Raw genomic sequence first — 13,498 nt, 5'->3', positions numbered from 1 at the left:
AGAAATCACCCCCCAGAAGGATATCCATGCCACAATCCCTTCTCCTCCATTCTCCTCTCAGGATCTTGGGCATGCACGCACATGCGCCCAGCATGAGGTTAAGCCACCGGGTCCGGGACTCCAACTGTGGTCAACTACATGAGAATCCAGCGACATAGCCATTACATCAACTGCTGGCCCCAAGAAATCATTTTTTTAATGAGCAGTATCATTTAGCAAAGTATTGCGCTTCATGTAAGTTAGGACTCATGAAATTGTGAAGAACACCCATCTAATCCCCAATTTTTTGACCCAGAGGAGATGACGTGTTAACTAGACAATCATCCAGCCTCTCAAACAATCATGATTATGGTACAGCAGTGTTGGATATTAGAATCATACTGAAATTTCAGTTTTTATTAGTTTCTGTGTCAGGTAAACATGCCACTAGAGCAGAACACCCCCCAGCTTATTTGCTAATATGCCATTCACCATTTTTATGTATCAGTTTAGAATAACAATCTGAATTTTATTAAAAACAATAATAAATCTAAAAAGCTTCCTTCAATTACAATATGCACAAGCATTTCTGCATTACATTATTTTACATAAAATGTTTTGAATGACAGAAATAAAAGTAGAACTTACTACCACTGGAAGAAAGGAGCTGAGCACTGAAAACTATACACACTTACAGAAAGAAACAGAAGTTTTTCACACGGAATACCTATGATCTCTGGCTACAAGCAGGTGCTGAAACTGGGAACATCAGCATTAAAGAGACTTGAAGTAAAAAAGACATGCAAGACTCTAAAATACTTTGGCAAAAATAGTCCAACATTTGTAAACAATTTTTAAACAAAGTTTTTTAATATACTGTGTACTACATGGTAAATATTCTTAACTGATTTTTTATTCCACCCAGAAAAGCAATGTTTAGGAAAGAATATTTCCCTCTAAATGTGCTTTCTTTCCTTGGAGGCAAGAATAAAATATAATTAAGAGTTTGTTTAAGTATTGTTTGGGAATTTCTTAATCTGGGGCATTTTAAGCCATTTTGTGTGCCTGTCCACTATTACCACCCCAAAAATGAGGATTAGAATAAATCATACAATTAGAATAACAAACAGTTCAGCTCCTTGTTAAAATCTCTATTTGAAGGTTTGATGTTGAGCACTGACCAAACTGGCTATGGATTTTAATTATCCCTGGTATCCTTTTCTCCTATCTTCAGTGATAATCAGGACTTAAAAGTATGAGCCTGGCAAGGCAACTCCTTAAAAATCAAGTAGGGCTGAACTGCACTCAATGTCCAGGACAACTACAGCACTGAAAATCCCAAGGAACTTACTGTAAACAAACGAGCAACTGTTAGACAGCCTTTCTGCATTTGGTACCATGACTAAAATCTATATTTTCTTCCATTTGCCTATGTGAATATTTTTATGAAATGACTATATGTAGTAACAATAAGAAAATTTCCTTTAAGTGTATTATGATACAGCAAAACTTATCAATGACTAGAAATAAAATCTGAAATCTCTAATGCTAAATCCTAACGGAAAAGTCAAGCTTTAGCTTAGACAGTTTATGCTCTAAGATAATCAGAAAAGCCTCTTAACAGTCACTAGGTCCCTTTTAGCAGAGTGACAGATGGACATGTAAGCAGCAATGCTACGAATGAAATGCTTTTCCTTAGCCTGCAGTTACCTTCATGCCAATTTTATCTTTATATTAACATGTTGTACCCAATATCAGTTTCAACTAAACTTCCCTTTTATTTAAATTAGGTGATGGAAGACATTTAGTTCCCAGAAGCTTTCTAATATTAGATTTTGAAGAAGCTAAAAAAGATGTAGTTTATTACAAACCGTCTGTACCTTTATTGCTTGTATACACAAGGAATTCATTAAAAACACAGTGGGGGAGAAAAAATAATGGAAGAAAAAGTTACCTGCTTTAGCATTTTTAAGAAGAGTTTTGATAACTCCTTAGATCAACTTGCTTATCTGAAATAGAGCAAAAACTATAATACAATCATGATAGAATTCTAATAGAGCAATTATGCTTTCATTTTAAATTTTCTCTTCATAAAACATTAATGCTATAAAAATGAGACTGATGATACCCTTTTATTTAAAAGATACCCTGTACTGGTATCAAAATGTGGTTTAATACCAACTGAAAAAAATAGAGCTTGAATAGTCTATTATTTCAATGACATTTTATTATTACCTTTAAGCTATTTTAAAGGTCGGTAGCAAAGTTATTGTTAACAATATAAATATTCTCTTTATAAGTGTTGAAATTCTCTTAAAAGTGTTGAAAGGCAGCAGGCATTCTTTAATGAGCTTGCAAGGAAAATCAATTATTACACTTGGATATGTAGGCTACTTAATGAATTTATATGTACTTTTAAAACTTCTCCATTACTCTTGATTTGCCTAATTTATTCCTCATTTGGATCATAAAAAGAAATCAAAGTTCGAGCTTTTTAGTTGAAGTGATTATTTCCATTTTTTCACTATTTCTCTTCAGTTTCTTCAAATATATGGTAAAATAATTCAACAAGGAATGATCATTTAAGCTGGGTCATTTTTTTTCCTTTTAATTTCCTTTAAGAGATAATATTAGTAATAAAACCTTTACAGTTTCAACACACATACACACAATCAGAATTAAAAGTCTTTATGCCTTAGAAAAAAAGAAAAGGGAGTTCCATTTTGTTCAATGTATCATAATCAAAGTTTAGTCTAAGGAAATCTGGTAAAATTGCTTTCACTAAATAAAGCAGCCACCACTTACCTTAAAATATTTTATGGATGGAACTAAGTTCCATACTGATCCAAAGATGCTGGCATCAAAGCCCTCACTGTGTACCATCCCTAAAGGTGCTATATGTCTGTAATGTACCACCAATTATTCTAGATTCTTAATACCCTGTCTTTGACTTGGTGTATACCATTTTTTGGAGAAAAAAAGTGTTAGTTTTTGAGATGAGATACAAGAACAAAATCATTCTTGAGGTTCCACCGCTAATATGGAAGAAAGGATGCTGTTTGCCCACAGCAGCTAGTTTGATACCCCGTGTTCTGCTAGGCTAGCCTTCACACAATGAGCATGCATATACAGTCACAGTTCACGGCTTCTGTTCTGAAGATGAGAACTGCTGCTTTTCCAAGTGACAGACACCACCCATGTTATGCAAGAAGACAGTGGAATTGCACGTCTACCATGAGAAAAGGAAAATAAATGATGAAACAAATGCAGCAAGTATAGGCAGTTGGCATTCAGAACACGCCAAAAAGCTAACACTCATGAATTGTCATTATAAGGGTCTTTCGTTCCTTAAAAAAAAAGTCTTTCTTTGCATATTTTAAAATTTAGCAGTCACAGAGGATCATGAAGTGCCTTGTCGTTTTTGCTGTTGACTTCTGATGACTTCTAACTGTTTTTTGCATTGCTGGTAGTAGGTAGAAAGGCTTTTGTTTTCATCTAAAAGCTTTTTATGTTCCTGTACCAGACGTGATGTGTTCTGCTGGTCCTTTTCATCCTGGTCCAATTCTGCAACTAATTCTTGCCTAGAAACAAATACCACATAATAAAATATTATACACAATGGAAAAATTCATGCCTTACTAGCTGATGACAGAAGCTTAGTTAATTTATTCTGGGTCTATCATTCCACATCTTAGTTATACTACTCAAATATAATTACGGATCAGAATGGAAATTATCACCCATTCTTCTGGTGTAACCATACAAACATAATTCTTGTAATAAGGAGCTTTACTTAGATAATTAGTGTAGCAGATAAAATGGTAAAATAAAAGTAAAAATAAAACCTCATTTGGTATCTTCTTTTTGTGTAGGATGGAAGGAAAAAGGCTGGCAAAGGCTTTATATGGCTACAGAAAAATAACACTTTAAGTTTTTATTATTATTCACATTCTGCTTTTATACTCACAAAGTCATATTCAGATCCCGAAGTCACAATACTATTTTACTGACAGTGCAAAGTGGGAACTAATAAAACACTCGTAAGTTAATTAAAATAAATGCTATCCAACTTAAATCTCTTTATTTTAAAACAATGAGAATTACACGAAGTACCACTTTGAAATCTCTTACATTTGCAAACATTTTTCAGGAAAGATCCTCAGTTTTAAATAGTCTGATAAACTTCTAAAAGTATCTTTTACTTGGAAGACATTAACTTCTAAAGCAAGGTTACTAGATATAAATGAAAAATTAATTGAAAAGTCCTCATATAAAATACTTCATAATAATAGGTTGTTGAAAAAGTCATGGTATTTTTCTACAGTTTTATTTTTCTATGCAAAAATGCATTATGACTTTTCCAATGACCCAATACATCTCATTCACAGTATTTATATATAATTGACTAAAACTGTCATAGTTTTCACACCCTCACTCCCCCATCCATCATTTGTTTCTCGAGCATAAAACTCTTCTTTTAGATAAAATATGGACAAAAGTATAGGTTAAATATGTGAAACAATATGCTAAAAAAAGTATGTTTTTCAGTTCCATCGTTATAAAGCTCTGGCATTTAATTTCCTACTTATGCTTACTTTTTAATTTTTTAAAAAATTATTTATTAAATAAAAAATTATTTAATTTTATTTATTATCATTATTGTTTTTTAACTTGCTACAGGTCATGTGTGAGCACACCAGAAAGAGGACAGAGTGAAAGAGAGAGGGAAAGTGAGAAAGCAAACCACCAGGTCCAGGATTCAAATCATGGTTGGCCATGTGGGAGTCGCCACCTTCACCACCATACCACCTGCTGGCCCTATTTAGGCTTCCTTTTGATACCAAATTGATTTTATTTAAATAATTGTATCAGTGAACTGAGATAAAACTAATTTTTTTTTTGAAGCTGAAACAGAAAACCTTTTACAAATTACTTCAGGAAACAACAATTTTCACTAATTTGGATTAAAATTAATAGATTTCTATTACCATGCATACATATTGCTGCTATAACTTTTTTTCCTACATTTCCTTTTGGTTACAACCCATAAATCAGCTTTATAAATATAAAATTTCATGAGTCATGCTTAAGATAACTTTTTTCAAAAAGAACCATGAATACAGTAGTACAGAATTGTATGGGATTTCTTAAAAAAAGGTTCAAGGAAGGCAGCTTCTATGACTCTCAGAAAAATACATATGGTTAATAAAGTCCCCAGAAAACACTCATAAGTATGACATAAAGCCCTAAGCACCCTAGTCTCCTAAACATACACCCGGAAAAAATATTCTACAAAATGTCTCTAATATAAATCATAACTGAATGTTAATAAATCAAATTATTTTACCTATTAACAAGAAATCTGTAGGTCTTTATAACAATAGATCTACACAGCTTTTAACTTTAAAACTCTGAGAACATCAAACGCATGGGTATAAAACACCAGCTTATTTCCCTTAGTGTTATTATAATATGATATAGACAAAAGGTTGGGTTTTGTATGAAAAATGGTCAAAGGGTACTTAAAAAAACATGACTCTAAAATGTTCTCATTAGTAATATACTTAATGACCCATTTTAAGAACTTCAAGATTTCAAGTTTTCAAAAAATTCTGCACTTTACCATGTTTCAAACTTAAAAATACTAACTTCTTTTCGTGCTTATTCATAAAAGATAACTTACTTTCTTTGTAATAACAATGCAATTTCTGTTTGAACTTTCATATATTCTTGTGCCATTTTACAATGCTGTTCAAACACTGCCATAGATTCTTTGGAGTTTGGGCATGGTGCTAGAGGCTGAAAATAAATCAGAGAAGTTAAAACATTAAATCAAATCTCAGTTATCAAGTTGAGAGTTAAGATGGGAACCATGATGTATTTTTACAGCACTAAAGCAATGATCTTCTAGAAGTATAAGCCAAGTCCTAGAAAATCTCAGTGTCTTTCTGTCAGCGTTAACTCAGAACTTAAATTTACACATGGCCGTTTTATCATTTTTGTCATTACAGAGGTCCATGACTGGTAGGACATTTCAGGGACATTTCAGGTTACCAGACTCCCTTATACCAAATGATGTTTATAGGTTTATAGTTCCTTTTTTTTTTTTTTCCAAAGTGGCGATTACACATTTAATGTTTGAAGAAATGCTAAATTATTTTCCAGAATTATTCTATCCTTTTATATTTCCACCAGCAGTGTATGAACAATCCAGTTTGTCAATGGACTCATGAGTATTTGGTGTTCTATTTTTTTTTTCAATGTTTAGCAATTTGGATAGACATGTCATACTAGCTCATTGCATTTACTCAGATGGTAGTAATGTTAAACATCCTCTCAGGAGGAACCAGCAGTTGGAGTAATGGCTATGTTGCTGGACTCCCATGTAGTTGACCACAGTTGGAGTCCTGGACCTGGTGGCTTAAACTCATGCTGGGCACATGTGCATGCGTGCCCAAGATCCTGAGAGGAGAATGGAGGAGAAGGGATTGTGGCATGACTATACACCCTGGGGAGTGATTTCTTGCTTTCTTTCCCTCTGTATCTTTCTGGTGAGCGCATGCGCTCTATAGCAAAGACCTCTCCAAACACACACACACACACACACACAAACAAAAAACAAAAACAAAACAAACAAAAACCCTCTCATGGAATGCTTTTTTGCTATACATAAAGCCTCTTCTTTTTCTTTTATTTTGCTTTTAAAGGTTTTTGCCACCTGAGACAAGTGCTTGCTGGAGAGACAGAGAGGAGAAATGGGAAATTACCCTCCAAAGGGGCTGGCCATACTATAATCCCTTCTTCCAATCTCTTGGGGATTTAGGGCTGGATGTACACACACCTGGTGTGATTTTCAAGTTAAAAGTCTGAGACTTGGACCATGGTCAGTCATGTGGGAGTCTAGTGACTTAACCACCATGCCACTTGCTGGCACCGAGATGTTTAGAGCTCTTAGACTCATAACGAGGCATCAAAGTGTACTACTTACATTTTTTACATGAGTTTATATTTTAATGCACTAAAATTGAAGAATGAAAATGTTACACTAGACAATTTGGAACAAAGGTATGGGACTATTTTAAGATGACTGTTAGGATAAGAACATATGATCACGCCAACTTTAAATCTGATTAACTTAACAAAATTGTTTGTTTTTATTTAAAACATTTTTAAAAGGCCAACCTTAAAAGCATGAATAAGTGACCACAATGATAGACAGGAAAACAACTGTCCATTTTAGAGATAAAATCTCTAAGAAGAAAAAGGTAAATTTACCTGCAGCTGGTGATCCAGTGTGAGATAAGCCATTGGGATGGAGTTATCTGATCCATTGGTATCTGGAATTCAAGAATTTTAAAAATTTATTTTCTGTCACAAATAATTATACACACAAAAAAAGCATGCATAAAATATTTTTCCCTAAATACATGTTAAATAAAAGTTATTGCTATTGACAATAAAGGGTCTATTTTTATTTCTAAAGGTGAAAAGAGGCGATTCAACCAAATAACTAGAATACAGTATTTTCATATGTATAATTTAAATAGGCAATAAACAGAACAAAATACAATATATTAAACTCCGTAAGCCTTTAATTGAAAACAAGGTGGGCTGGTGCCCCATAGCTTAGTGGTTAAGGGAGTCATGTGGGAGTCTAGTGACTTAACCACCATGCCACTTGCTGGCACCGAGATGTTTAGAGCTCTTAGACTCATAACGAGGCATCAAAGTGTACTACTTACATTTTTTACATGAGTTTATATTTTAATGCACTAAAATTGAAGAATGAAAATGTTACACTAGACAATTTGGAACAAAGGTATGGGACTATTTTAAGATGACTGTTAGGATAAGAACATATGATCACGCCAACTTTAAATCTGATTAACTTAACAAAATTGTTTGTTTTTATTTAAAACATTTTTAAAAGGCCAACCTTAAAAGCATGAATAAGTGACCACAATGATAGACAGGAAAACAACTGTCCATTTTAGAGATAAAATCTCTAAGAAGAAAAAGGTAAATTTACCTGCAGCTGGTGATCCAGTGTGAGATAAGCCATTGGGATGGAGTTATCTGATCCATTGGTATCTGGAATTCAAGAATTTTAAAAATTTATTTTCTGTCACAAATAATTATACACACAAAAAAAGCATGTATAAAATATTTTTCCCTAAATACATGTTAAATAAAAGTTATTGCTATTGACAATAAAGGGTCTATTTTTATTTCTAAAGGTGAAAAGAGGCGATTCAACCAAATAACTAGAATACAGTATTTTCATATGTATAATTTAAATAGGCAATAAACAGAACAAAATACAATATATTAAACTCCGTAAGCCTTTAATTGAAAACAAGGTGGGCTGGTGCCCTATAGCTTAGTGGTTAAGGGAGCTGGATCCCACATGGCTGACTACAGTTTGAATCTCAGCCCTAGCAGTTTAAAAAACATCCTGGGCATGTGTGCAAGTGAGCATGTGAGCTCCAAATCCCAGTAGGATAGAGCTATGAAGGAGATGCGGCATGACCCAGTCCAACCAAGGGGGATGCTTCTTCCATCCCTGCAAGTGCATCTGCCCTCTGGCAATTTAAAAAAGCGGGGGAGGGCAGCAGGTGGTGTGGTAGTTAAGGTGCTAGATTCTCACATGGTTGGCCATGGGTTGAGTCTCAGACCTGATGGCATCAAAATTATGCCAGGCATGAATACACGTGTGCCCAAAATCCCAAGAGGAGAATGGAGAAGAGGCTGTGGTGGGGCCATCCTCCAGGGGATTATTTCTCACTTTCTCTCTCTCTGTCTCTATCCAGTGAGTACACCCTCTGGCAAAAATATTAAAACAACCAACAACAACAACAACAACAAAAAAAAAACAAAGCAAAAAATCAAACCAAAACAATGATATGGGACCTTTATATGTAAAATTTTATCTTAACTGACCCTATGATCAAACTCTACATCTTTGTCTCTTTTTAAATCATGCAAAATGTCCTATAAGGCTATGTCAACTCTATCAACACCAGTGCTCCTTAACTGGGGAAGGGAGACAACAAAAAAATCATTCTCTTCTGCAAATCATTTTCAACTTATATAGATTCTCATGTGAACTTCCTTTACTGTCTCAATCAATGAGAATCACTGCAGAAATGACAGATGTTATTGGTACTAGTATATTACATATACTAATAGTATGAGAACAAAAAGGAGGTTTAGAACTGTGGCTCAGTGGCATGCCGAAAATAGTTAAATTGGTTAATTCAGATAACTAGTCAATTTTATCAAATTATTTAAACAGATAGCTTTTTTTTTATATTTCAAAAGAAGTCAAATTGATTAGGGTGTATGTAGAAAAGTGTCATAAATCTATGAAATAACAGACTTTCCTGATTCAGAAGTAGCTGATTTCCCACTGTTAGTTGTTTAAAAAAAAAAAAAAAAAAAAAAAACATATACATATACATATATATAATTGTTAGAGAGATGGGGTGAGGAGTGGAAGGATCCCCAATGGGGTGTGGACAAACCACAATCTCTTCCCCTCTATTTTTCCATCTTGTTTGGATTTTGGGCATGCATGTACACATACCAGGCATGTTTCTTAAACTCCTAGTGCTAGGATTTGACAGGGTTTGGGGGCCATGTGGGATCTGGCTCCATTAACCATGAGGGGATAGGATCAACACAAGTTTTCTTTTTTTTGTCACTAAAAATGTGCTTGCAAGTAACTCCAACATTAATGTCTTTCTAAACGTCACTCTAACATTAATGCTTTTCTAAAGTGGCTAAACAAGAAATACATCTAATTTGTTCTTTCTCTGATGAACCCTTCCCCCAAATTCCCAACAGTAGTTTCAAATTGTGCTCCCATGTAAACTCTGCTTTCTATAAAATTAAAATGAATTAAAAATGATTTCTCCCTGACTTATAGGAAAAATTGAACATCTTGAAAAAGTTTTCTCAATTTAACATTTCCATTCTTATTACTCTTTCTTAAATCATTGATACCTTATTATATTCATTACATTAGCACCATGATACATATTTTAGAATTAAGTACAAATACATCAATGTTTTATACTATTCTGGAAGTAGGGGAAAATGTCTAAGAATTGTACAATTCAAACAATTAAATTAAAGTCCTTCAATGGTGAGGAACTTAAGTCCTCTACTGAATTTCACCACTTCGCTAAAATCAAGAAATGAGATTTTATTTTATTACTTATATATGAATTGAAATTGAGCTTTCAGTCTCTAACAGTAATAACTGGTCACAAGATAGCAAGGTTAGTCCATGAAAGGTTGTTTTTTGTAATGTTTCAGTTGCTAATCAAACCTAATCTCTTCTAAATGTTAAGACTCATATTGGTTTGGTTAAATTAGGTGCAATCTCTTTTCTGACCCCCCAAACACAACTTGCCAGCTCATATTTTTCCTCTTTCTATTTATTTAGTTATTAAAAAAAAAAATACAGTAGAGGGTGTGTGAGGGGATTATTTCTCACTTTCTCTCTCTCTGTCTCTATCCAGTGAGTACACCCTCTGGCAAAAATATTAAAACAACCAACAACAACAACAACAACAAAAAAAAAACAAAGCAAAAAATCAAACCAAAACAATGATATGGGACCTTTATATGTAAAATTTTATCTTAACTGACCCTATGATCAAACTCTACATCTTTGTCTCTTTTTAAATCATGCAAAATGTCCTATAAGGCTATGTCAACTCTATCAACACCAGTGCTCCTTAACTGGGGAAGGGAGACAACAAAAAAATCATTCTCTTCTGCAAATCATTTTCAACTTATATAGATTCTCATGTGAACTTCCTTTACTGTCTCAATCAATGAGAATCACTGCAGAAATGACAGATGTTATTGGTACTAGTATATTACATATACTAATAGTATGAGAACAAAAAGGAGGTTTAGAACTGTGGCTCAGTGGCATGCCGAAAATAGTTAAATTGGTTAATTCAGATAACTAGTCAATTTTATCAAATTATTTAAACAGATAGCTTTTTTTTTATATTTCAAAAGAAGTCAAATTGATTAGGGTGTATGTAGAAAAGTGTCATAAATCTATGAAATAACAGACTTTCCTGATTCAGAAGTAGCTGATTTCCCACTGTTAGTTGTTTAAAAAAAAAAAAAAAAAAAAAAAAAGCTAAATGAGTGAACTGTTCAGCTCTTTCTGTAATTCTCTGAAAGAGTGGTGCTGATAAAGAAAAGGTCAGGATGACAGTGAAGACCTGTACTTAGTTCAGTTAAAAAACTAGTACGACTCAATAGCTCAGTAACTTTCTAATTTACTGTTGACTGATATTCTAGGTTGTTTTTTTTTTAATCACTAGAGAGCATATATATATATGTGTGTGTGTGTGTATAATATATATATACACACACACATATACATATACATATACATATATATAATTGTCATAGAGATGGGGTGAGGAGTGGAAGGATCCCCAATGGGGTGTGGACAAACCACAATCTCTTCCCCTCTATTTTTCCATCTTGTTTGGATTTTGGGCATGCATGTACACATACCAGGCATGTTTCTTAAACTCCTAGTGCTAGGATTTGACAGGGTTTGGGGGCCATGTGGGATCTGGCTCCATTAACCATGAGGGGATAGGATCAACACAAGTTTTCTTTTTTTTGTCACTAAAAATGTGCTTGCAAGTAACTCCAACATTAATGTCTTTCTAAACGTCACTCTAACATTAATGCTTTTCTAAAGTGGCTAAACAAGAAATACATCTAATTTGTTCTTTCTCTGATGAACCCTTCCCCCAAATTCCCAACAGTAGTTTCAAATTGTGCTCCCATGTAAACTCTGCTTTCTATAAAATTAAAATGAATTAAAAATGATTTCTCCCTGACTTATAGGAAAAATTGAACATCTTGAAAAAGTTTTCTCAATTTAACATTTCCATTCTTATTACTCTTTCTTAAATCATTGATACCTTATTATATTCATTACATTAGCACCATGATACATATTTTAGAATTAAGTACAAATACATCAATGTTTTATACTATTCTGGAAGTAGGGGAAAATGTCTAAGAATTGTACAATTCAAACAATTAAATTAAAGTCCTTCAATGATGAGGAACTTAAGTCCTCTACTGAATTTCACCACTTCGCTAAAATCAAGAAATGAGATTTTATTTTATTACTTATATATGAATTGAAATTGAGCTTTCAGTCTCTAACAGTAATAACTGGTCACAAGATAGCAAGGTTAGTCCATGAAAGGTTGTTTTTTGTAATGTTTCAGTTGCTAATCAAACCTAATCTCTTCTAAATGTTAAGACTCATATTGGTTTGGTTAAATTAGGTGCAATCTCTTTTCTGACCCCCCAAACACAACTTGCCAGCTCATATTTTTCCTCTTTCTATTTATTTAGTTATTAAAAAAAAAAATACATTAGAGGGTGTGTGTATTTGCCAGAGACAGAGAAAGAGTGAGGAAGAAAGCAACCCCAAGTGGAGAATGATCCCAGCACAATCCTTTCTCCATCCTGTAGAGATTTAGCACATTTTTCAAGTTATTAGAGCCAGGATTTGAACTGAGGTTGGCCATGTGGGATCCAATTCCCTCCATATAGTATTTAAACCAGTGTGCTACAGGGCTGGCCCACCATCTCATAGTCTTTATGCATTCCCTTCGTGTGGAATGCTGTCTTCTCCTTTCTGCTTATGACTAAAGAACAAGTGTTATTATTTTTTAAAAAGTCACATACTATTCCAGGTCTTATTGATTTCCTCAACAATTAGAATGACTTGACTTATAGTATACATTTATTAGCTTACTATATCTGGCATAATGAGGTTTTAAAATTTATTCTAAAATTTATTATATTTTTTCTATAGGGATAAAATTGACTAGTTATGCTAACCAGAGAAAGAGAGAGAGAAAGAAAGTGAGAAATCACCCCCCTGGGGGGATGGCCAAGTTATAAACCCTTTTTCTCCTCTCAGGATTTTGGGCACACATACACATGCCCCCAGTGTGATTTTCAAGCTTCGAGGCCAGGACTCAAATTGGGAAGCTAGCCATGTGGGATCCAGTGCCTCAACCTCCATGCCATCTGCTGGCCCAAGTGTACTTTTAGCATGTATCATGACTTTCACCAAATTGTAAGGAATGGGCCACATGTCAACGTCTCATCTTTGTAATACACCAAGTACCAGGGGAACTTAGTGAGCTTCTCTCTCTGTGGCTCTGTCTAGTGGGTTTAGGTTTAGATCTTCTGTGTATGGATGTCTTTCTTTATGCTAATTATATTATAAATAAAAACTGAAAAGTGTATATTACCAGCTATACGTATTAATTAAATCACCATCAAATCTTTAGCTTTCTCTGGAAATAGAAGTCTTTTGAATGAAAAAATGTCTAATTAACTGGCTTACTTTACATTTATATTCATTTTTTTCAAGTGGGCCTTCAAAAAAAAAAAAAGGTTTATCTGTCTCTTTATTATTTATTCTATTACCTTAATTACTAATGCT

The 13,498-nt window shown here is 33.7% G+C and overlaps 1 protein-coding gene across 5 annotated transcripts in view; it reads right to left on the bottom strand.

Annotated features, from left to right (window-relative positions):
- Positions 1 to 862: 862 nt before the first annotated feature.
- The window catches only part of MAP3K7 (mitogen-activated protein kinase kinase kinase 7), a 76,330-nt gene continuing 63,694 nt past the window's right edge, over positions 863 to 13,498 (bottom strand). For 3 of the 5 annotated variants that reach the window (XM_027774803.1, XM_027774804.1, XM_027774805.1), the window contains 3 exons: positions 7,255 to 7,316; positions 5,663 to 5,778; positions 863 to 3,560 (listed from right to left, as the gene is read on the bottom strand). In XM_027774803.1, coding sequence (XP_027630604.1) covers positions 3,380 to 3,560; positions 5,663 to 5,778; positions 7,255 to 7,316 — 359 coding nt within the window. In that variant the 3' untranslated portion in view covers positions 863 to 3,379. Of the gene's footprint in view, positions 3,561 to 5,662; positions 5,779 to 7,254; positions 7,317 to 8,008; positions 8,071 to 13,498 lie in introns of all 5 variants that reach the window. The other 2 variants (XM_006156116.3, XM_006156117.3) reach the window with 1 other exon arrangement.

This window comes from Tupaia chinensis, unplaced genomic scaffold (genome assembly GCF_000334495.1).
Source record: "Tupaia chinensis unplaced genomic scaffold, TupChi_1.0 Scaffold000478_3, whole genome shotgun sequence".
NCBI lineage: Eukaryota > Metazoa > Chordata > Mammalia > Scandentia > Tupaiidae > Tupaia > Tupaia belangeri.
This window is presented reverse-complemented; position numbering and strand designations above follow the sequence as displayed.